Consider the following 25,524-nt stretch of genomic DNA (forward strand, 5'->3'; position numbering starts at 1 on the left):
AATGCGATACTTTCCTTAAACTGTGTGAGTTTGTAAAAAAAAGAAGGGAAAAAAAATCTGAAGCACTCCTTTTTGGTTGTTGAAGGTTGGATTTTGAAGACATATGCTGATGTTTAAAGTAAATATGAACCTGGTGAGACTTCTCGTGGCTCTCTGTGACTACATGGGTCAAAGCACACGATGAGTTCTTTGACTTTAATGATCTAATTTTTAGTGTTTTGCTACAGTCTGGGCTCCAGAGAGATGCCTTTCACTTTCAAACATAAGCAGGACTTCACATGGAGATATGATACTGTTGTCAAGTAAATAAGCAGCCTTCTGTGAAACCGAGGCAGCTGCGTCGCTCTCATGTTTAGAATTTGAACAGATACTCATTACAAATATGGCAGCACGTTGGCTGATGCTCTGCTTCATTGCCACTCCTGACGTGCTTTCTGCGAGACTCATCAGTATGTGTCCCACCCAGACTCCCTCCCTTTGGATGTGGGTCAAGTTCTTCGGGCATTCTCAACCAGGGTTTGGCCGGTTAGTTGGGTGCCAACTGCGACCGGATGGCCTCTGCTCAGATTCAGCTGGAATCAGTTCCCGGACTGACCGAGCCGCGTTATTGTTCACCCGAACTGACCATGCTGCTCTGCTGTTGTTTCTTTTCCAGAGACTGTGGAGGCTCCGGCAAACGCAGATCAGGTGAGCAAACTCTTTCATGTCTTCACTCAGTGACATTTGAACCAATTTTCTTTTTCTATTACTATGGCTGCAAGATTAAACTTTGAAAAAAACAGAACAAATCCAAGGAGTGTGGTTGAGCTGCATTGTGGGTAATGGCTGTAGGTTCTCATCTTAAAGAAGAAGATTTGGAAGCACAAGTTTAGTAAATCTATCTGAAAAAGTGGAACATTTTGATACCAGAATAATGATTTTAGTTAAATGCAAATTCAAATAAATGTAATTTACAGCCTCTCAAATCAGAAGATATGAAGTGTTGCTGCTATTTTGATCAGTCATCTGAACTGACGAAAGAATTTTTTTATACATTCAACAAATCTAAAATTAAAGCCCTAGCTTTTCTTGAAGGAATGCTTATCGCCCACCAGCTTCCAGGCCACAGTTTTAAACTAAGATCATCTTATGGGACATGACAGAGTTGTAGCCACTTTAGCAAACCTAAAAAAAAAAAAACTTTGGCATGATCTCATGCTCAGAGTATGCGTTGTGAATGACACTCAGCTACTATCACACCAAACTTCAGCTCAGTGTTTGTAAAATGGCTTGAACTGTAGCCATTTTTTATGCTTTCTAGGCTGATAGGCCATCTTGAATTGGGTTGGCTCCAAAAGGTAATCAGTTATAGAGGTACTGCCAAAGATTATTTCTTGAAAGTTTCATTAAAAAAAAATAAAATCTGTCCAGTGGTTTAAAAGATATGTTTTTCTAAAAGACACATGAATGCATGCATATGTGACTCATGGGCAAAAACATTATTGCCTACCTTTTACCTATTGGCTATGGGCACTAAATATAAATTTTAGGTAATGTTTTATGTAAAACATTGCTGCAGATTAATTAATACGGAGCATAATTATTATAATTTTGAAGCACTAATGATCAAAATTTCAAAGTAACCTATCATTATGATGTCACAGGAGGGTAACGAGCTTGTCCAAATACTCGTACACTATATTATGATGAAATAGTTGGAAAAATTATGCATGGGGGAGAGAAACACCTGTTTGTGCCTCTGTGTTTACTCTGCCAACATTAGCTGTCGGATCAACATGTGTGTGTTTGTGTGTGTGAGTGCAGTGACTCAGCTGAGCATGGGGATATGAGCGTAGGAGGCAGGAGGAAAAGTATGAGAGGGGCTTAGCAAACAGCTGTGCAGTCTTTTTTTTTGTATATTTGTATGTGCACGGCTGCAGTCTCAGAATACCCACATGTATTACTAAATTACACGCCTGCAGTTGGATGGAGCTGCTTCGGCCATCCCGTCGACAACCAGCCACAGTCATGAAGGCCTCTGTCTTAGCTGTGCCAGAAAAGTCTCAGAATATGACAAATAAGGACATATTTTGTGGATGATACGCTCTGAGGAGAACCTGTCCCAGAGCTGCCACCAAATGATATAAGACCCCCTACCTTATTTCATTAGTCATTCCATGGTATTGAGGCTTTATGTAACAGGGAATTCCATCCACATAGCGAAATGGAAAATTTGTCTTATTTCAGCTGTGTGCAGCCTGCATTCACTCTGTGCAAGATATTACATTGGCTTCCACTTCTGTCCAACCCCCCCTGCACAGTTTATCTGATACAACTCCAATTCTACATAAAATGTTAATAAAAAAGAGATAGGATTCTAGCTGTTCAACAGTCCTGGGTCGTTGTCAGATTTTTTTCGTTTCACTCCAGCTGCCCCTTTCCTTGGACGTTAGTGGTTGTAGGCCGATGTTTCTCCTTTATAGCAGGATAACAGATAAAGTGCCGTGAGTCTGTGGTGAATTTGTGCTGTACTTGCAGCTTATGGCTTCCATAATTACATGGTGCAGGTCTAACATAAGAGTTTCCTGAGCCTCTGCGCCAAAACGGAGAACGCAGCTCGCTGCCACAAAACTGCAAGTGGTTAGAGGTTCAAGTATGTTTACCTGGCAAGCGGAGGAAATCTCAGGGACATCGCAACCCTAAACGCTCATGGCTGATAAACTGCGATTGCCTTTGTTTTAATAACAGCCTTGCCGTCATATTTGTTGCTGCTAAGAATATGTTTTTTATTGTTTTTTCTTTTTCCTTTTTTTATTTGGCCGTTGCTAAAAGGCAAAGATGGACGACAATATTTTTGTCTGTGTTTGTATACGTGTCCACACGTTCAAGTTCTTATTACCAATATATCCCATGGACCACTGAGACACTTTTAACGAAGCGTGCAAAAAAGTAATCATTGGATACACATCTACAACTGATTAACTTTTGTAGTCAGTCCAAATCATGATGGCTGCCAAGGCCAGCTGACCTTAAAAACACAGAAAATGCTTACAACTCAGTCAATTTTACAGATATTGACCAAGAATTTGGTGGGGCAGTAGCTAAGACTGATCCCCAACACATATTCTGAGCACTAATAAATTGTGCAAGTTGAAAGGCAGGGGGTGACATGCATTCCTTCAAAGAATGCTAGGCCTTTCATTGTGAAGATTTGATGGTAGACGGTTTGGAATTGCGCTATGTATACTGAGGTTTAATCTGTCAAACTTTAAAATAGGAATCAGATCAATGTGTCATATATTGTTTATGACTTCAATTTGTCCCTCGTGTGGTTAAAAACAGTCCAATATTGGCTGTGCATCATAGCCGTGCGTCTGTCTTCATATGGCTCCAAAGAAAGACGTACTATCTGCTCTCAGCATATAAATAGGTTGTCAGGGTTCAGCGCTGATAGTCTGCTTGTTAGCACAAACCACTGTCAGATGACAGAGACTGATGAAGAGACGTGTTGTCACAACAAACTCAAACAGGATCAGCCGCCTCTCTCTTTGCAAAACGCTGAGCTTCAGAAATCCCGCATCGTCTTCAAAGCATTAATTTTTATCTCGATCCGTATGTCAAAGTGGAAGTCAGATGAGCAGAAGACGCTCGGAAATTGAGTGGGAGAGGGAAAAAAAAAAGAAGCGGAGTGCTCGGGGGTGTAGTGCATGTGAAAAACAGCTGGAGGAGAGAAGAAGTTTACGTGGCAAGTGGAAACCATGTCGATGCGCAGGCCGGAGGAGTGCGTTCATGTGTGCAGACTTAATGTTTTTGTTGGAGTTGCGAGTCTTCGGGGGCCTGCGGTGTCTATACAGCAGAGTACACTATATGTGCGCGGAGTTGTGAGTCTCTGTGTGTGTTTATGTGTTTGTCAAAGGGAAAGGGTTAATCTCATAACGAGTCTGAGGGTGGGTCAGGAGATCTGCGTGTTTGTGTTTGCAGATGGATGTAATTTAAACCAGAGTAGGAAATCATTAAAGCAAATCGCCTTTTTCGAATCATTTCAGCAACTAAAGACTATTTCTGTAGCTTCTTTCTCACTGAAACGTTTTTGAATGCTGGGGGTTTGTTTCAGACCCATGTTTAATATATATGTATATGTTTTATTATTTCCACATTGGTTTGGTCATTATGTTATGTAACTAATTTCTCCTGATACTTTTACTATTTTTAATGAAAGCCCTAGCATTACTTGAAGGACTCTTTCAAGGAATTTCAACCTTTGCGAAACCACATGCAAGATCTCACGAGACGTGGTGACTCACAGTGTTGAGGATGATCCTCAGCTACTAGGGCACTAAATCTTTAGCTTAATATCTGTAAAACTAACAGAGTTCTAGACATTTTTATGTTTCAAAAAATCTGTTGGCCTGGTTGTCCAACTTGAATTGTGTTGACTCCAAAAAGCCAATCAGTTGTAGATGTACACCCATTGACTACTTTCTTAAAGTTTCATTAAAATCCAACCTGAGGTTCATGAGGTATTTTGCTAACAGACACTCCAATAGTTAACAGCAAAATCCTAAAAACAGGTATTGCACGGTCAGTTGGCACTCGATTGTCATGAAGATGTCTTCAACTAACTGGATAAGAATAAAGCATTGACATGTGACGTGAAGAGAATATTGTGAAGACAAGAGTGCTTTGAAATATTCTGGGCTCCATCTTCTCATTACAGACACAAGCAGACAGAGAGGCAAATGCAGACAGATGTTTCTACAGCTTCATCTTTTTGGTCTCTGCTAAATAAGAAACAGTACAACAGTTCCTTTTTGCCAACCCCTGGGAGATTCATTCTGTGGGTTAGCAGAAGTTTAGCTGAAAATTTAAAGTGTGCATCAAAAGCGAAGTGAATGCACACTGAGCTGTGGCTGTGTGGAGGCTCCGCCCCCTCTGCAGCTAAAAGCAGACCCAATACAGGCGGCTCTGTTTCTGATAAGTGACCATTTGTTACACTGAACTCCCACCCTGAGGGCAGAGCTGAGCGCAAAACAGTGTTCAGCACAAAAACTGTTTTGTGTGGGAAGGAGATCGCAGATGTGTGCCCTTAAATTTGGTGGATTTCTGATTCTGTTTTGGTAAAAAAAAGAAAATAAAAAGTGATGTTATATTGCTTTACAGTCACCAGTAGTTACCAGTTACCAGTAGTGTATTATCTGCAGAGGTTCAAAGCACCTTGTTGAGTTCCATCCATCCATCCATCCATCCATCCATCCATCCATCCATCCATCCATCCATCCATCCATCCATCCATCCATCCATCCATCCATCCATCCATCCATCCATCCATCCATCCATCCATCCATCCAAGGAAAATTTAACTTTATTCCAAACCACAGCTCTGCCAATGTTTTAGGTATTTTGAAGATAATGAAAACTTTGAATGTTTACTAAGAATCTCCATCTTTTTAATGATTTACATGTATACCACAGACCTCTGATATATGAGCTAATTAGCAGATTACATGGAGATGATACATTTATTCTATTAATTTTGAACAGCTGTTTTAAGGCTTTCTTACGGTAAGAGGATTTTGGTTGTATTTAGTTGTGGTCTGCCCCCCCCGTCCTACTGGGCCACATACTGATTCAATGACACGAGTGCATCTGTACTACATTGCACAGCAGTCCTGCGTCCCCTTCTGATGCAGCTGCACATCTGCTGCTGATGAGCCAAACAAAGGCATCACGCGTTGCCAAATTTTACTCCTCTTAAACAACAATCTGCTCACAGAAAGTTACCCCCGGGCTCACAAGGTGGCTCGGAAAGATCAGGGCTGCACGTACACTTCCTGTTCTCCTTTTCTTGATGATGAATTATTGCAACGTTCTCAGAAGTCATCGTCTCTGGACGGAGCTGATGAGTGAGAGAGGCGGGGAGGGGTGGGGGGACTGGATGGACTCAGGACGTCTGGGAGCCCATGGGTGGGAGCAGGAAGCAAATGTATAAATCCGAGTGTGGACAGATAAAGACAGAAAGTGGCTCGCAGCGAAACATGATGTTAGCCAGGACGAAAATGCTCTTTAAAAAGAATAAATGCTTTTCATGGTATATTTTGTGCATGCAAGAAATATCTAAATACAGGAAAGTCAAAGTCAGTCATGTTTAAAAAATGTTTCATGAACAAGAAGACAGATTTTATTGAAGCTTTTAGAAAATAATCATTGGATGTACATCAACAACATTTGGAGTCAACCTCATTCAAGATGGCTGCCACAGCTAAGTGACTTTAGAAAACATGAATATAGTTATATCGCAGCCCATTTTACAGATATTGATTAAAGATTTGGTGTGTTAGTAATCATTCACAACCCATACTCACAGAGGGATTGTGCAAGACTTGTTTTTAAAACATTCCCAATAACTATTGGAGTGAACTATGTCTGTCTGTTAGCAAAATATTTCATGAACCACTGAACCGCGTTTAATGAAACTCAGAAAGTAATCAGAGTCTACATGTACAACTGATTAACTATGGATTCACCCTAATTGAAGATGGTCACTTTGGCCATAGCTGAGAATTATCTTTAACACATACTCTGAGCACTAACAAATCTTGCAAAACTTCACAATTTAGCATGAGATCACACATAACGTCCTGTACAAGGTTTGACCAAAACAGCTCTAAGTCTGTCCCTACAGCTAATGATTTTATTTGAAATCTCTGGCATAAAACACAGTGGGTGATATGCGTTTCATCAAGGAATTCTAGGCCTTTAATCTAAAGCCTTCTATTTTTTTTTTAGATAATTCTCTAAAGCTGGATGTTTTATGCGCTCATTTATTACTTTTGGGAACCTGTGTTCTTGGCTATAGATGAATCATATTGTTTTCAAACATTGACGGATTAAAACTGTTGAAACTTTACTAAAGTGTTACAGTTGGTTAAAATCCTGATTTGTGCTGTTTTTCTAATGCTCGTTCTGTTCCTGGCTGTCATTTGAAATTAGACCTACATCCTGTCCAGTGCTGTTTCACCTCATTTTTCTCACACATGTTCTCCTTGTTCTGGCTCCGTCTTCCTGCTGTTGCAAAACATTTCATTTCCTGAACGAAGCCGAAATATTAGCTTTTGTGTTTTCAGGTCTGCTGGCTTTGCTGACAGGCTCTTTACTCGCTCACCTCAGGTCTCATGTTTACATCTCACTCACAGCAGTAGTTGACTTTGAGTGTCAGAAAGTTACATTTTTACACAGACATAGACCATGGCTTTATGACACAATGGCTCTTGTTGACAAATGGGTTTTCTATTCTTTTGTGATAAAACTGTTTGGAAGTTTTGAGATATTTATCATTGTTATTCAGCTATGACTACATCAAAGTTTAGCTCAATGTCTGAAAAATGAACTGTTTATCACCATTTTTGTGTTTGCTAGAATTGTTCAGCTGTGGGGGCCATCTTAAATCAGGTTGACTCAAAAAATTAATCAGCTGTAGATATATATCGAAGGATTACTGTCTGGAAGTTTTATTAAATCATGTCTTGTTTTTCAAGATATAGTTTCCTAACAGACCTGTACATGTGCATCCACTGATTACTTTCTGATCATTTCATTAATATCTGTGTTATGGTTTATGAGGTATTTTGCTAGCAAATGCACACATACACAGACAAAGGAAAAAACATTCTTGCACGTCCTTCGCCTTTTGGTGGTAGGTGGTTATAAAAAAAAACTATATTGTCCTAAATGTGGAGTAGAAAAAGCACTCAGTTTCACTCGCAAATCTAATTGTGCTGAGGGTTAATTGAGCGGTGAATTACTTTAAGCCAGTTCTATTAATACTGACAAGCTAAATTGGAAATAAAGTAATTGCTGCCATATTATTTCACGAGGATCAACAAGTCGGTGCATAAATAGGTTCCTATGATTGTTTCTGAATCCAGCTCTGAGGTCTGTCAGAACATCTTGCACAGATAAGCCATCATAAACCACAGGCCAGCCGCAATAATCCAGTGTCAGACTTTTTGGCAGTTTTAGCATGTGAGATGCTGATGGTGCTGAGTTCATCGTTCTGAGTTATTAGTTTCCTGACATTTTAGCAGGAATTCCTTGAATTTAAGGCACAATATTTTTTCAGATTTCGTGGAAATCTAATCCCTTGTTTGTGGGACTGTCTCCAGTTTGTCCTTTTGGATGAAAGGCAGCTTAGTCAAACTATCTCAGTCTTTTAGTTTCTAAGCTCCATACCTTCCTTTTTTTTTGAACTGCAGTGTTCTTTTAAAAAAATGCCTAGCATTGCATGAAGGAATGCATATCTCCCTCCACCTCTCATGCCAAAGTTTTAAACTAAGAACATCTTATGTTGAGAAATGTGTTGAGAAATGAGTTATAACCGTTTTGGTCAAACCTTAAAAATAACTTTATGCATGATCCCATGCAATGCTGTAGGATGTTACGCTCAGAGTATGTGTTATGAATGACTCTCAGTTACTACCAAATCTAATTTTAGCTCAATATCTGTAGAACTGCCTGGGTTATAGCCATTTGTGGGTTGGATAATATCAATTAGCTGTGATAGCCATGTTGAATTGGCTTGACTCCAAAAGTTAATCAGTTGTATATTTAAATATTAAATAATGACTTTCTGAAAGTTTCATTAAATTTTGTACTGTGGGTTAAAGGGGATATTTTGTTAAAAGACACACACAGACACACACACACACACACACACACACAGACATGGGCAACAACCTTTGCTTTTTGGCGTCAGGTGTGAATAAGTTCTGAAAATAATGCAGGCAATCAGTCTAGAAGCTATTTAAACCACCTCTAAAATCGAGAATGGTCCTAACAATATAAGTATTTTATTTGTACGTATCTGCTGCAGCATGGGTATCAGAGAAACCAGAGAGAATCTAAAGTGAGTAAACAGAAGCTCCTTCTGTTTGCAGCTTTGTACTCAGTGGTCAGCAGCAGCTCTTGTTAATATGTGAACTGAGTGTCAGCTGGTTTGTGTCTGGATTCCAGCTGACGCGTGTTTCAGTTCGTTCAACTATGATTTTTGCTTTTTAAACATTTGTCATGATTAAGGCTTTAGCTTTGCTCAGTTAATGGAGCCTGACACTTGCAACAACAACAAAAAAGTGTCATAGATGTTAACGGTTTGCAGTGTGTTCTTTAGACAACTTTTTAATTGAAAACATGACACTCGTGTTGTTTTTTATGAACCAAAGTCTGGTGTGGAGTTGGGTGTTGACCCTGTTAATAATGCAGCCACAAACCAAGTAAAAAACTAAGCCACTGCTGGTGCTTATATGGTTAATTTGGTGTAGCAGTGAGAGGAAGAGTTTCATTCGCTGGGCTATGTGCTGCAGTCAGAGCTCTAGTGTTTCACAGAGACACGGGTCCATCCCTCTGAGCAAAACTCCTGCCCCTTCATCTGGTTCTTTTTAAGGCCCTGAGTGCCGACTCTTATGATTGGCCTACACAACCCCCTACTCTCCCTCCAGCTCCAGCCCCAACTGAGGAGAAGGAGGCTTTTCAGCAGTTGGTTTATTTTCCAAAGGAAACTCTTTCTCTGACTCTTCTGTCCTGTCTTCAGCTGGCTTCGGCTCCCTCTCCTGCCTCTGCTACAACTCCTTCTGCTCTGTTGCTGCTGCTTTTCTTTAAACTGTGTTCACCTACATCAGCTCATCTAAACACGTCTCTATTGAATGAGGATGAAGGCACTTCTGTAAAAACAGAATGGATTCGATCATTCACGTTTTGCAGTCTTTCTTCCTCAACTTTTAGCATCTTCATCACCCCTGATGTTGGGCTGGATGGGGATACAGCTCTATGGCTAGACTGTGGGGAAGATGCACTGAATCTTGTGATTGGCTGAGCTCTAAAGACAAAGTGGCCTATGGCACAGCGAGTGCCCAGCAGTCGTTCTCGTGGACCTATGGCTGGCAGCTGGCTGACAGCATGTTTTTTTCCATCAACCCCAGGTCTGGATGCTTCGGACCCCATGCTCCTGGAACAATACGTGGTGTTGGCCAATTACGAGAAACAAGAGCCAGCAGAAATCAGTCTCCAAGCAGGCGAGCTTGTCGACGTCATTGAGAAGAGCGAGAGCGGTGAGTAAGCACAACAATAAGCAGCATGTGTTCAATGTGTTTGTGAAGAGCAGGCATACTTGTCTATGAATCCAGTTCTTCAAATATTTAGCTTTTTTTTTTCAAACTCAACCCTTTCACCTCTTTTGTATAAAGCTTGCTAGTTGTTACTCAGCCCCATCTGGAGACTTACTTTGGCCTGAAGTCAGCCCTGTTTTTTCCCACTGTTGGTTTAGGCTGCGAGCCAGAATGTTGCCTCTAGCAAGAGGAATGTCTTCCAGACTCATATTAATTATTCAACCTCACTTTGATGGAAAGCCAGCAAGACATGCTGGGTTTACAAATGCCAGCTGCAGAGGAGCCCTTAGTCAGCTGTTTAACCTCTGGAAAGAGCTCAGAGTCGGGGCCAAGATGGAGTTCTAGGGCATGTGTAATTCAGTTTGACAATTGTAAATGTGTAATACATCACTTGCGTGTTGCTATAACACACATCTAAGTGTGATTCAACAAGTAAGTTGAAACAGTTCGAGGAACATTTGTCTATTTTGTTTGGAAAAGACACCGAAGGCTACCACTGATTACATACATTTAATGTGCAAAATGACCAAATCAGAAATACAACATAGACTTTCCGCATTTAGAATGGAGTAAAATGTAAAACCAATATACTTAAAAACCACTAACAACCTGGTCTAAGCACCTGCCTGACTCACTTTTCTCTAAGTTAATTTGTCATATGAAGCACAAGAGAGACTGCAGAGACTTAGGCTCAGTAACAAGCTCTGACATTAAGCTTTACTGGTGTGCTGAGACAGTAAAACAGTAATGGAAGTCATGTGTTCCTCAGAGGGAGGGGAACGAGGAAGAGGGAAGGCAGAGGAAATGGTGACAGGGCAGGCAGTTTGACTTGGGTTTCACGATGGGTGTGAGTACCACACTGGCCTTAAAGAAGAGGGTCCACAGAGGGGCATTACTTTGAAGTGTCACATGTCCTGCCTTAGGGTTCATGGATTTGTTTTCCCTCCTTGCACCAGCTGAAATTCAGCCCAATGGGGAGCCGCAGTGAGGCGGATGTTCCAACACCTTGACATCTTTTCATCAGGGGCCTTATATGCGTTCTGTCCTTCATGAATGTGAACACCACGGTTCTGTCAATTAGAAGCCCTTTGACCTTTACATTGCGGTGGTTTAATCTTGTAGTAGTGGACCCTGGATTCCATTTGACAATTTTATTACAAACCAACACTTTTGTATGAATAAAGACACCTCTGTTCTATACACTGCATTGTCTAGCAGCACAGCTAGCATGCAACTGAATTTGGCTGAAACCGCTCCATTTGGCTGGTTGACTTTACTCTACATCTCTCTGCCAGTACAAACAAAACCAGGTGTGAGCTAAGAAGATTTTCAGAGCTCAATTGATTTAGCATCCATTACCTTGCAAGATAAGTACAAACCCTTTAATGGCTTCTGACACATTGATCTGTGTACTACACAGCTACATGAAGAATACATTGAACTAGAGGTACTAAATGTGTCTACTTCGTTTGATAAAAAGGCTGTTTGAATTTTCAAGCTGTGCAGATCTAAACCAGCATTGATCCCACAGTGAAATCTTTGGATGTGCTGAGTGGAAAACAGCTGTATTCTGTCACTTTATTCTGTGAAAGAATTGCATTTTGTTGCAGCTTTTTGCATGGAGCTGTAAAGGTATGAACAGGTAACAAATCTGGAACTGGATACTGAAGTTTAACACGTCTTATAATTAAGATATTTAGTAGAAGTTCTGCTGTTAAAGCTACTGAAACAGTCAGTGACATGGTTGCTGCTTAGTAGATTTAGCAACTTTTCTTTACCTTGGGTGAGATGATGTATGCCTTTTACAGAACAGCAAATCTAGGTCAGAGTTATAAGCAAACTCAGCTTTCTCTACTTTTCCAGCCTGTTGTAAGTATTTTCCGTTGCTTTGGTTGACGATACAGTTTGTGTTGTGATCTTTGTTTCAGTTGGAACAGTAGTTTGTATAGCATGCTGGTTTGTTGGGTTTGAAGTAGGTAAATCAGCAGGGTGAAATCAGTCAGTGATTGCTGGATGATCTGTTGGAACATTTGGATTTTATATAAAGACACAGACAAACCTATAAAATAAAAAGTGCAAGCCATTGGAGTGGTATGAAAATGTTTACACGACCAAATAATGTACTGGAATCAACATTTTCTGTAATTAATTATAGATTTTGACCTCACTCTTTTTGCAGTCGTATCATCTGTCTGTTTTATGAGCGGGAGTTTCTGGCTCAGGAGTGGATTTGTGCATAAAGAAACTCAGGGAGAAAATGGAAAAAGCAATTTGCTGCCAAAGTTGGTGGTTCAGAGAGGTTAGTTCATTATAATGGCTTAATGGATCCTCCAGGATGCCTCCTCAGTTTACACTTTGCTGGAAGAATGTTAACCAAACTTTAGCTAGCAGCTTTGCTGATCAGTTTAAATGCTAAATATTTAGTGGTTTAAACTTTGCTCTAAACAGAGGTTGTCAGGAAAGGAACAAAATAATTTACATGTACTTCTTAAAATTCTGTAATGATGGCAGTAATTTTCCCTTCACCTTGAGGGCAGAATTAGGCATTTTGTATTCAGACTTCCGTTGAAAATGTATTTAGTTGGACACAATCAGGACTTGATTAAAAATCTCCAAGTGTAAGTCAGCTTTTATAACTTTGAATTTGCCAAATAAACTCCTGGAATGCCCGTCTGTCTTTGATAAGCCAGATCACACCATCATTCCCTTTCTCCAAAAGCCCTGACACTTCCTAATCTTTTTAGAGCATGTTTTATTTTAGTTTGTTTTCATCAGGCCCACCATTTTAACTTTGACTTTAGGAAATAATCTTTAAAAATTTGACCAAGATTTTTCAAGAAACCGTCTGGATATGCTATAGTTCAATACAGCTGCCTTCTTAAACTCCAACAGGTTGCAGGCAGATTACGTGAATCTGGTTCTCAGTATCTCCTAAAAATGTGTAATTCTTTTTTATGTCTTTACCCTCATGTGAAAAAAAGTGTCAGTACAGTAAATCATCCTGTCTTTGTTTTTTAACCTAGAAGCAAGACGTTCTGGGAGCTAGACTCAGGAGGTCAGGTCTGTTTTGTGTTGTTTGATGGTACTTGATTCGTCACTCTGGTAACATGGAGCTTCATCTTGTGATCTCTGTGCAAGCATCAGAAAGGTTCCAAAACAACCTGATCTTTGGATCAGACATCCACCTAATGCCCTCAAAAGCTCATCGTTAAACCAAAAACCTACTAAATGATTGCCTAATCTTAAGTAGTCTCTGTTTATTTTATATTACCAGATGTCAGCTTTCTTACATGCTAATGATTAGCATTTTAGTATTAGCATTTAACTCAGAGCACTTTACTTGTAATGTCCATAAAAATCAATCAGGAGTACATAACCCTAGTAAAGATAATAAACTCTGCCTCTCTCTTCTATGTTAGAAGCTAGCAATCTATAGTATTTATGGTCTTCCCCTGGGATGCACTCGTGTGTCTTCACATTCTGCAGGGCTTATTAAAATGACAGATGACTTTGTTTTGTAGAGCTAAACAGAGTGTTTTGCCATGATACTTATAAAGTTAATGAGAAATGCTGAATTACTTGGCAGATTTTTGCTTCAGTGAAACTTCAAAGTTAAAAACATAATGATGTTTACTCCACTTTTCCTGTGTCTAATGTGCAGAGGAATAAAAGTGAGGATAAAAGGCAATGTCAACGTTGGGCTTCAAGCACTGCTTTTGCGTGAACCTTCAGTTTACCAGTTTGGTATGTGCTGTTTCAGCAAAAACATGTTTCCTTGTAGAATGGAGGAAAAAAAAAAACTATAATTCTTGTCAACAAACCACCAAAGACATTATATGGAAAGCTTGCCAAGCGTTAAATGTCTTTTTTTAGGAGAGGTTGCAGCAGATGGAAGACACATTAGCGAGTGAGAGTATTTGCCATCCTTGACATTTTTTCACCCTATCTTAAGATCAACCAGATCAGTGGCCTAGTGGTAGAGTGTCTGCCCTGAAACTGGGAGGTTGTGGGTTCAATCCCCGGCCGGGTCATACCAAAGACTGTAAAAATGGGACCCATTGCCACCCTGCTTGACACTCAGCATTAAGGGTTGGAATTGGGGGGTTAGATCACCCAAGTGCGGCACTCACCGCTCCCTCAGGGGATGGGTCAAATGTGGAGAACAAATTTCACACACTCAGGTGTGTGACAATCAGTGGTACTTGAGGAGCATTACAAGAAATTACCTTCTGCTGCTTTTTTAAACATGGAAAATTAAAATAGGAGGTTTGAAGCAGGGATTTCAACATGCCTACTCATGTTACTTCTTGTGGAAGGGGGTGAAAACCAGGAGCTGAAGAAGTTGTTGTAACAGTGACACTAATATAAGTGATAACAATCCGTCAGCAGAGCCAAAAATAAACGTTTTTCTCTCTCCAAAATTGACCGTTGAATTGAGCTTGCAATTTGAAGGAAAGACTTTCAGATGGTCAAAGACTGCTGTGTCTCAAAATCAATGGAGCCTAGAAAGCACACATGCTAAAGCATCATTCAGTCCATGAGGGGATCCTTTCAGAGGCTGCAAAAGAGTGAAGGTTGTTCCTTAGGTCAACACGGCTCTTAAAAGTTGTTTTGTGCTGTTTTCGCCCCAGACTCCTTCTTGAACCAGAGCCTCCCAGGTACTTGAACCCCAGTGCTTTATGAAAACTAGAGGTGGGCACACTGAGCTCTATGGTTTGCCCTTTGTGCTTTGGTACTAGATCTACTGTTAATAAATACAGGCACTGGAAATGAATGAGGTTTTCTCCTGCTCTACTCAACAGTGGTGTCAGGTATCAGCAGGACTGCTGAGCTCCTGCATTCCTCATCATTTTAGGTCATGAAAAAAAAAGCTTCCTCGTGCTGCGGAATTTGTGGTTCTCAGATTCATGCTAGAAGGAGCAGTAATTCTCTACAGTTTCCTAAAGTTTGCTTGTGTTAAAAATAAATTTGTAGTTCTGAGTGAGACATCAGGGGACAGAGAGAATGAGCTGCAAATGTATCAGATATAACCGATTATATTTCTACGATGCAGTTGTGTTTTATAGGTTTTCCACTCACTTAAAAAAATAAAAAAGTTATGTAAGTATAGCTACTTTGCTGCAGCTGAAAGTCTGTTATTGATTACATTACAAAAATGAAGCATGGGTCTTAAAGTCGATGGAGCATCCAACTGGGAGATACTGTTTCAGACAATAGGTCTTAAAAATACTGTCTGCTCCCATATATCTGTATGCTAGATCAGTACTAGGTAGGATTTGCTGAAGGTTAAATAAGACAAAAAGTGTAAAGGAAGCACCTTTTCACATAAATAATCCAGAAATCTATATCCTTATAGCTTTTTCTTCGTGATTACACATCTGCCATACCTGCACAAGCTTAAAAACTGCTTTTTCCAACACAATCAATCTACATTACAACTGATTATAAAGTTGGACAAGTATAGACTCTATTAATTGGAGCAATGTTTTCCTTAAACATAGTGGCACATTGTAATATGCTCAGTTGATTACTGTCAGGGAGGTAAATGAAGAACTTATTATGCTGCTATTGGTCCATCTGTTTGGTATAAAACTACACTATGCTCTGTCTGGCTGCTGATCACTATTAAATCAATAAAATTTTGTGCCCATTTACAGTACATTATGCCATGATAAGATACCATACAGTATGATACAGTACATTACAATGCATTATGATATAATCGGAAATGATACAGTGAGATATAATTAAAAAAGTCCAAATGTCTCAATTTTAATACTTGAGCTGTCAAAAGTTTCTTCATCCAGTGTCCCAACACTGACATGAAGCCTTTGGTTTCTACACAGACCCATGTACTACATGTGAGACACACCTGAGTTTTAGGCCTTGTTAACACGAAAACGCTGTTTTTCTAAATGGAATTTTACAGGTTGTGTGTTTTGGCTGCCTACACAAAAATGGAAGGTTGGCGTTTCATTTTTCTATTTATTATTTTATTATGGAATTTGTTTTTTTTAAAAACTACTGTTTTAGAGCAACAAAAATGCAGTTTTGGTGTGAATGCAAGGCCAAAAGGATGAAAAACTTTTATTTTGCATTAACAAAAAACATTATTGTGTGGATGGTACCCTAGATCAACAAATTCTCTTTTTGTTGATTCTGTTTCCTCTTGTTTCAATCTTTGTTCTAGATAAACCTATCCTGTCACTGTCTCTAGCTTTATGCAATGGAAAGAAGTGATAGTTACGTTTTATTGACTGCTCTCTAAGTGCCAGACTTTCAATTCTTAGTTTGTTATACGTGTTTGTTTCCTTTGTGTGCATTAGGATGACATGGCAATTTTCGTTTTTCTTTAATTGGAAAATTATTGGGCTCTAGCTTGCATTCATAAGCGGAGTTGTACTTCTCACGGCAGGCAACTGAAATGTTAACTTAATTATATCTTGTCTTCTGCTTAAAGCATTCAATTTTTCTTAGTGTCCTTGTAGTGCAGTACAACCCTGTTGTCAAGACAAATCATTAGGTTTCCACTTTTCAGACGTTGTGATATTTGAGTTGATCCCTGTGGTCACAATCTTCACTCGAGGGGATGTGGGTTTAGCCATAGTCTTACGCAAATACTGACCCCAAATTAGTGGGAGTTACAAATGAAAACTCTGCTTAAATGCTTTAAACATTTTTATTTTTTTTTTTTGATTTGGTGAGAATGTGAAAATCTAAGACGCTGCATTTGCAGAACTGAAAAAAGGTTTTGCAAGCTGCATTCGGACATGTTTTTTTTTTCTTCTCTTTTTTCATTGTGGTTGATATTGCAGTAGTTACGCAAGACATTTACCCTCTAACTGGAAAACTTGGAGTCATGGGGTACAGAAAACTAAAGAGACCAAAAGTTAAAGATCAGATAAAGATGAGGGTGGGGCCTTGTGTCTTTTTCTCTGCTGTTGAAACCAGTTCTGTCAGTGGATCAGGAAAAGCCAACTGCATTTGCACGAACACAAGTTTGCACAACTAGTATAATTCCAGACATTAGGCATGCTTCTAGTTTTCTTCCACATCTGTTTAGATTATCAGAAACAAGGAGGAAGAAGCACATTGCTTACCGAATCTAATTTTCATTATTAGCCATTTAATCCTTTAGCAGCCAAACTGACCACTACATGCAATCAACTGACATGGGTTTTATCAATAACTCTCTCTCAGTTGGTTTTTATTAAGATGAGGTCAGTTTACATATTTGTGATATTACATTCTGTACACTGTTTATGATTAAGTGCACTCTATATTTAAAATCTGTAAAATATTAAAACCCCTGAGACATTAATACCTCAGCCCTCTGCGTCATACAGCACATTTACATGAAGGTTAACAAATTCCAGACATCCTCGTAGACTTAAGAGTGTGATTTCATCTAAGAGTTAGGATGGTGTTGTTTTGCAAAATTGCAGTCTTGGCAGCAGGAGACCCAGAAAACAGCTGTTTCTTCTGTGATGACCTCAGTTAGGATTCTGTGTCACTGTGTCCAAACGTTAACCCTTCCAAAACTGGAGTCAGCATCAAAAAGTTAGGAATCACGTTCTCCTCCCAGACATTAGGGACAGAGAAGTGGCTGCGTTAGCTCGGTGGTCAGTTCCACGGTCTCTGCAGGTTCAAGCCCAGGCTGCTTCAGGAAGGGCCTCCGGCGTAAAACGATTGCCAAATCTTTTATGCGAGTTCGCTCACTGTGGCAACCCCTGCAGAAGGGAGCAGCTGAAAGCAAATAACACAACATTAGGAACAGATATTCCAGATAATTAACACAACATGGGACAAAATGCATGGCACTCAGATATATGTTTATATTGGAAAAATGAACCCTTATAAACTAAATAAAATCCTACCCATTTGGTTTCTGAAAGTTGTCAGTTTGAGTTTGATTACCTCTGGAAATCAGTACTTGCGTGACAAGGCTTGCATTTTTAGGGTACTTTTATTGCTTCCGTTGAGGTTCGATGAACTCAGTGTACTACAAGGCTCTTGCCATCAATAACAACTTGCATTTTCTCAAGCCTTTTAAAATAACAGTGTTTCCTTGCTTTGAATCAGACTTCCATCCAAGTTTACTTAATGAACAATATTCCTACATCGCATTCTTACATGTTTTTTTTATCAGCTGTCAGTTTGCTAAAACAAAAAAAAAGTTCCTTCTAGGTAAAATGTCAGTGTGGAAATGACACTTTGCAGATGGAAAAATCAATTTTACTCTTTCCAACCCAATTTTCTCTTATTGTGGTTGATTTGATTTGATGTAACATAAACAGAGTTGAGTTTATTAGCCACTAATCATATTAGACGTAATTAAATGCTTTCACTGATGTTATGAGCTGTTGCAACATTTTCATATCATTAGGTTTAATGTGGTTTAAAATGTGATATCCCTGTCATTAAAATGAAATTAATGATGAACCCATCTCCTCAGAAGCTTTCAACTGCACCACGGAGAGAAGAAATCAGTATTTTGAGTTATTTTGTTTTGATTGCTGTAGACAACACTTTGTGTTTTTTGTGGCTTAAAACCCAGTTTGATTTATTAGCATGGGGATTTGCTCAAACCAAAGCTTTTGTTCAAAGCCTGAACCCATTACGCAGCTTGTTACATCTCTGACCACCAGCCAGCAGCGTTCAGAGCCAAACAACACTGTCCTGTCTGGACCCACTGAACTCTATTCTGAATAGTCCACTAACTGATTATGATTTTATGTATTGTAACTTAATAAGTTCATCATCTGAGCAAATAAACCTTCACAGGAATCACACAGACTGGAAGCTTTAAAAAGGCCTTGGAACAATTTCCTTTGTTTTTGCTCCCACAGAGAAACATGCATTAGTCTGTCAGCAGAATATCTGTGGTCCATCTTTGCTCCAGTTTAATTAGGTGGACAGTCACAGAGACATGAAGTCAGTTCAAATTTGTTTTCTTTGTCATCAGAGTTTGGAAGGACTAAAACTAGACGTTTTTTTGTTTTTATACCTGTAACTGCATCAAGCTGCTCAAGAAACTGAGTCTAAATGTTGTCTTTTTTTGACCCCACCAAGCTAAGGAAATGTTTTTTTTGTTTTGTTTTTTGTGGAGTTATTAATTTTTAAAATTACCACAACTTTACATCTAGCTGAAGCAGATGTAAAATCTTAAAAAGCCCCCCTTGTGCACTCTTCTGTCTACCTCAAACACAAATAATTACTTCAATTATTTATAAGTACTAGATGATTGGAGATGGAACAGCCCATGAAAGGGCTGAGAGATGGCTCTTATAATACAAGGGTATTCTCTTTGCATCTCTCCTTGAAAAGTGTCTTGAAAGAGGGTAGGGAAACCTAGATGGCTTTCTCTGTTTCATGTTGTAGTCTTACTATCAGTTACACTGCAGCTGCCATACCAAGGTGTGATGCAGATTGTAAGGATGACCCCAATAGTTCAGTAAAAGGTGATTAAAATGGAGGAGGGGGTCTCATAAGCTTTGGCCAGCTGACAACATGCATCCTCTGCCTGGCTTTTTTTTGCTTGTGTGTGATGTTTAGACTCCAGGGGAGATTCTTTGTTATGTTGCCTGGAAAGAATTATAATAATCAGCCTTTTTTTTTCATGAAACTGACCGATTAGCTCTTTAATTTTGTTGACATTAAGGGACAAATTGTTATATCCACACCAGCTCACTAAAGCCTGATTTACACCCGTTGCTCCCAGCTTCACGAATGGTGTCACATGACAAAACAGATATTATAGCACCGGCAGGGCAAAATCTGCAAGCAGGTTAATTTATATTATCGGTATGTGGTTGCTGTGTGTCTGCAACATCTCTGATCTTTTTACTTTTTTCAAAATGGTCGATATGTGAAAAGGAAAGCCAGCATTGCAGCTCAATAATGTGACGATGCTCGTTTAATTCTGTGTGAGACGTGGCCAGCTCCATCAGTGATTTATGAAGGGCCAGAGGCAGCGTAAAGACAGACTGATCTTTGCAGCCATTTTGCGGGACAGTTTTGTGAAAGAGACTAATGAGATGGTTTGTGCTGCATTTGGCAGCACAGTCAGGAGTCAGCAGAATAAAGGGCAAAGGACCGAGTTCACATCCTTGAGGGTTGCCTGCGCTTAGTTGGATAGAGTGTAATGTATTACTGAAATCACAAACTACCCATTGACAGGCGGTCTAAAATCAAACTGCAGTGAGGTTTCCAGCTTATGTGACATAATTATTTTTCTTTAGATGGAAGAAGATGGTTTGCAGGGCATGTGTGATTGTGCCATCTATGGTCAGGCTGACTCAGTGCGCGTAAAGTATGCAAACTGTAGGGGTCCGGAGAAGCCCCCATTCAGCTTGCCAATCCCCTGCTCTGACCCCAGCCCCGTTGAAGTGGCTCAGGAAGGAAAGAGCAAAGCAGAGCCTGCTTCACCAGCTGTAGCTCGCATAGCCCCACCATGACTAGTCGTTCAAAGCATTTCATTATGACAGAATTACCTTCTCAGTCCTACAGAGGCTTATCTGTCTAATTGTAATGCATGGCAACAACACAATTTTTATTTCTTAGTGTAGTTCCACTTTAACATTCATTAATTTTACTTTCTTCTGCCGAATCATTAACTTTTACATCTGCCATCTGTTCTTATTATGATTCTTCTAATTAATCAAATGAAACCACACTGCCTCATAAAACAACATTTTCATAGAAAAGTGTACACTGGAGATTCGAACCAGCTGTGAAAGTGTCATAGAACAATCGTATTCTCTTTATGGGTCGTCCTCACAGCTGTCAGCCATATTGTATTCCTGTTGCCACAACAAATTGTGTGTGTGTGTGTGTGGCATATCCTATATACAGTGGTTTTTCTACCAGCTTTGTCTCTAAGGTCTCCCACAGAGAGCTAACACTAATGTAGGGTGACTTTACATATGATGGTGTTTTTGAAACCCACACTTTAGTAAGTAGATCTTAAAAGCCTACATCATGGTTAATGTATGTAAGAATCTATTCTTTTGTCAATATGTGAATTGTTGCGATAAGTTTCTAAGCTTCCACATGAGACATATAGTCAGTCCTGAGAATCAGAGCTGCAGCTGATTAACTACTGCTGAGACATTTGACACATGCTTAAATACCAATTAAATACTTTCCTATTGCACACAAAAAACAGATATTAGCAGGTGATTCTTGGTTTTTGACCAACAACGCTTTAGAAAATTACCCTATTTTCCATTTTAATCAAGAATTATAGTGAGTTAAAGGTTTCAATTTGTGAATTTGCATTTTCTGATCTTGATTCCACAAACCAATATGTGATATATTTGTGGCTACATTTAATTGTTGAATTCAAAAAGAAACTAAAATCTAGGGGAAAAAATAGAACGCCAAAAGTCTTTCACAACCCAAATATAAACATTTTAGTAATTTCTTTCAACAATGACTAAACTTCACATTTGTTATTTGTTACTCTACACTATGAAACCCACTTCAGCTGTGCTCTGCCCAGTGAAATTCAGGACTGATCCTGATGAAATGCAGCTTTAAAGAGTACTAAGTCATGAATTGAGCCACTGCCAGAAAGTATTCCTTCTCATGTTTTTCATGAACATGCATCTAGACTCTGTTGGCAACACATGCAAGCTCCTCAGTTCAACATTGATTTGAAACATCTTCAACTAGAGAACAGAAGGTTTTAGTTACACCTGCTCCATCTTCCTGTGTAATAGGCTGTGTGATACGTTTGTTTTAACCTGGTCCTGGTGATTGATTTTCAGCTCTTTTGTCTTCTAACAGGTTGGTGGTTTGTCAGCACAGCAGAGGAGCAGGGTTGGGTCCCTGCTACCTATCTCAACTCCCAGGGTGGAACCCGGGATGACTCGGAGGTGGGCGCCTCCAAAGCGGGTGAAGGTAAGCGACTGCAAACACTCCTGTCTCCGCCCACCCACACACCTACGGGCACAAAAACACATGCTCTGTTAGAAAACCCCACACGCAGACACAGACTCTACTCTCAGTCGTCAGCTTGTGATCTGTGACAAAGTGGGGAAAACAGCCTCACCACAGCCGGCCTGCGCCGACAGTTGAGGCCCCAATGCTCTGAACGCCTCTCTATGTTTGCCTGCCATTATAAGCACAGAGTGTAGATTCAGACCTGGGTAAACAGCAAGGATTGCCAGCGGAGAGCAAACCACAATGTCTGAGGTGATGGTCACTACAGTGATGCAGTGTGCAGTGTAGTATTCAGTGATATGACCACCTTAGACTGAGCTCATGAAAGAGGCATGTGTTTTGTTTTGAGTCTTTCACGAATCATGCCGTTTGAATTATGGCTATAGATTAAAAAAAGAAAAGCCAACTTTGACATGACTCATAGTGTTTCATGCAATGCCTGCTTATCACTGCAAATTGATGCTGACTGTCGATGTTGGATTACTGAAAAGAGAAATTCAGAACGTTGCTAGCAGAGAATGTAGAGTTTGATCTGCCAGAATATAAAGCTGTCATGTAAAGCCGACCACATCCAATCGCCTTTAGTTTCTGACTGCAGCTATGCCAGGCGGGTGATAATGGAATTGCCTGTGCATGTGAGTGTGTTTTTTTTGTCTGCTGGAAAAATCTTTCTTGAACCCTTGGATGGATTTTATTCTTAGAAAGTAAGAACTGATTGCACGACGACAGCTTATTAACTTTTGGAGTCAATGCAATTTAAGATGGCTGCCACAGCTAATTCACCTTAGCAAACACAGAAATAGCTGTGACTCAGTCAGTTTTACAGATATTGATTTACAATTTGGTGTGGCGTAAGTTGAGATTGATTCCCAACACCTATCTCAAGCAATAAGAAATTATGCAAGATATTTATTTAAAACTTTGGCATGCAAGGTGGCTGGGCATATGTACTCTTTAAAGTTATGTTTGATCCATTTTTAATATTAGCTGAGAGAATATTTTACTCTCAAACTGATGGAGCTCAGTATTAAACTGAACCTGGATAAGTAACTGGGACAAACATCAAGATTTTCCTGCCCCTTTAATCAAGGATCTTTTGATGGGGAATTCTATTGAAATTAAATCCAGGAGGCCTTTGGCATTGTATAACCTGTGGACAGAGACACTAGATGAGGCTAAACAGTGTTTCTGGTTTTGATACAGTATGTCGAAATGGCCCCTGTGTTTGACTCAATGGATATATTTTTATGAAACAGTTAAAATACAATAAATGCATAATTACATCTAATTTCCACAGTCTAATCTCCTCTCCTCTGTCAGAGATAGCTGGAGTTTGTTAGCTGAGTTATCTGCTAGGGGCTTTTGGGAGGGACAATCTGTCGGCATAATTAGTGTTTATGTGTCTCCTAAGTCAGGGGAATGGCATGAATCTCATAAAGATTCTCTTTATAAGTTCTTCAGCAGTCTGTGCCACTGTGTTGTCACTTAAAAACTAACACATTTCTGGGAAAACTGGAACAGAATTTTGAGGTGTTTGTTTAAAAAAAAACCCACTTTAAATGGAGTCATGTTTAAAAAGGAAACATCTTACCCTAATTCATATTTCGGCTCATATAAAATAAATGTGTAGCATTTGGGAATTTTGCTTGTTGGCTTCTGGCAAAGACATAAACTGTTTGTGTGATAAATACAAGACTGGTTTGGGCAGCCAGATAGAATATCAGAGAAAATACTAGTAAATACTAGTAACAACTGCCATGAGTCTGTCCAGTTTCCCTGCCAGCAAAATAACTCTAAATACTTCAAACCTGGTCTGTTTAAACTGTGTGAAAAGTAAAACATAAGCATTCAGTTTGGCAACTTACAGGGTTTTTTATGCCATACTATTTCTATCATCTGAGTTGTTGGCAGGCAACAGGTGAATGGTATTATAAAAATAACTTGTAGCTCTGCCATAAAGCACTATTTATGTTTTTACACTTTGGTTGGTGTTCTTCTTAAGGTGTTAATCAGTGAGTCAGTAAGTCTTTTTTGCAAATGGAAGCCATTAAGCTAGTTTGTTTTATGTTCATATCAAAGATATAAGCAACAAGTCTTTCTCAAATATGACTTCTTTAAATCTCCAAGACTTTGTTATAGTTTAATTTGCTGTAATTTTTCCTGTGTAATCACATAGATAAACAGGCTAGAATGAGTTACTTTATTATTTTGACATATGGTATTTGAGTCACTGAAAATCAAGAAGGGTATTCAAAATAATTTCTCTGTCATTTTTCTCTAATTCAAGTTTTCCCAGGATAAAAAGTAAATCTTATTTCTCATCTTTTATCCACAAAATACAAAGACGAATCAGTCCCACATCTCTGACAGGTGGCGCCCTCGGTCAGCTCTGTTAAATGAAGTGCATTCCTGCTTCAGCAATGTGTGCTCCAGATGCTCCAACACAACAGGATGAGAAAGCCATGCTAACAACATCCTAATTACAGGCCAGAGAGAAGATGTCTTGGTTCAACGCTTCCCCTGTAACCATCCATCCACTCTAACTGTCTGCCATGTTTTGTTCTGTGGTTGTGTTTTTATGTTTTCCACGGAGCTAATAACGGGTTGGTCCATGTCATTTGTGTGCTGTGTGTTTGTCTAACATTGATGCCTGCTCTCCATGTCTCCATATTTGTTTGCTTGCCATCGTCTGGTCACCATGTGTCAGTTACTAAGCGACATAAGGCTCATCTGAAGAGGCTCGACCGGAGATGGACGTTGGGGGGTGTCATCAGCCGGCAGCAGAGCCGAGGTGAACTGAGACAGATCATACTTCACCTCCTTCCCTTTGTCTTCTTCCTCTCTGCTTTCCTATTTATTGTCGCTTCATCACATGTCACAACTTGTCCCTGTCTACATGTACATATTCGTTCTGTCTCGCAGCCCATGTTGTCTTCTAGGAAACACATTTATCATCAGGTACAATCCATATAACTAACCACTAACTTGTTTTATATATAAAAAATGTAACACAAAGGTGAAATGAGCAACTTTACAAGCAACAATTATTGAGGCTGAGCTCAATTTATGTTACAAAATTGCTCTTCCTAGGTGTTTTTTTAATTTTTGGTGTGAGCATATGAGCCAAAACCCGTAATCTGAGCTTTGCAGAAAAAGAAAAAAAAAAAAAAAAGAAAAAGAAGAAAATCATTACCCACTCATCTGAAAGTAGTTGTGTAATGGACTTTGGAATGCCTTAGGCTGCATTTTGGAGCCATATTTTACTTTTTATGAGGAAAAAGGAGCATAGATTTGTGTAGATTTCTAACGAGTATTTTTTAAATGAGTATTATGAGCACAAACAGACATTCATCTTGCTGCGATCCAGATAGCAACCAATACAGATTCATAAACAACGAGCTTTATTAAAGCCTTAATTTTTAAGACAAAATGTTCTCAATGC

General features: G+C 39.4%; 1 protein-coding gene across 5 annotated transcripts in view; it reads left to right on the top strand.

Annotated features, from left to right (window-relative positions):
* sh3pxd2ab (SH3 and PX domains 2Ab) overlaps positions 1 to 25,524 on the top strand; it is a 55,520-nt gene that overhangs the window by 22,840 nt on the left and 7,156 nt on the right. For 2 of the 5 annotated variants that reach the window (XM_017430300.2, XM_037973735.1), the window contains exons 6-9: positions 656 to 687; positions 9,951 to 10,079; positions 21,927 to 22,040; positions 24,790 to 24,873. In XM_017430300.2, coding sequence (XP_017285789.1) covers positions 656 to 687; positions 9,951 to 10,079; positions 21,927 to 22,040; positions 24,790 to 24,873 — 359 coding nt within the window. Of the gene's footprint in view, positions 1 to 655; positions 688 to 5,998; positions 6,020 to 9,915; positions 10,080 to 21,926; positions 22,041 to 24,789; positions 24,874 to 25,524 lie in introns of all 5 variants that reach the window. The other 3 variants (XM_017430310.2, XM_037973736.1, XM_037973737.1) reach the window with 2 other exon arrangements.

Source organism: Kryptolebias marmoratus, linkage group LG22, assembly GCF_001649575.2.
Source record: "Kryptolebias marmoratus isolate JLee-2015 linkage group LG22, ASM164957v2, whole genome shotgun sequence".
NCBI classification, from domain to species: Eukaryota; Metazoa; Chordata; class Actinopteri; order Cyprinodontiformes; family Rivulidae; genus Kryptolebias; species Kryptolebias marmoratus.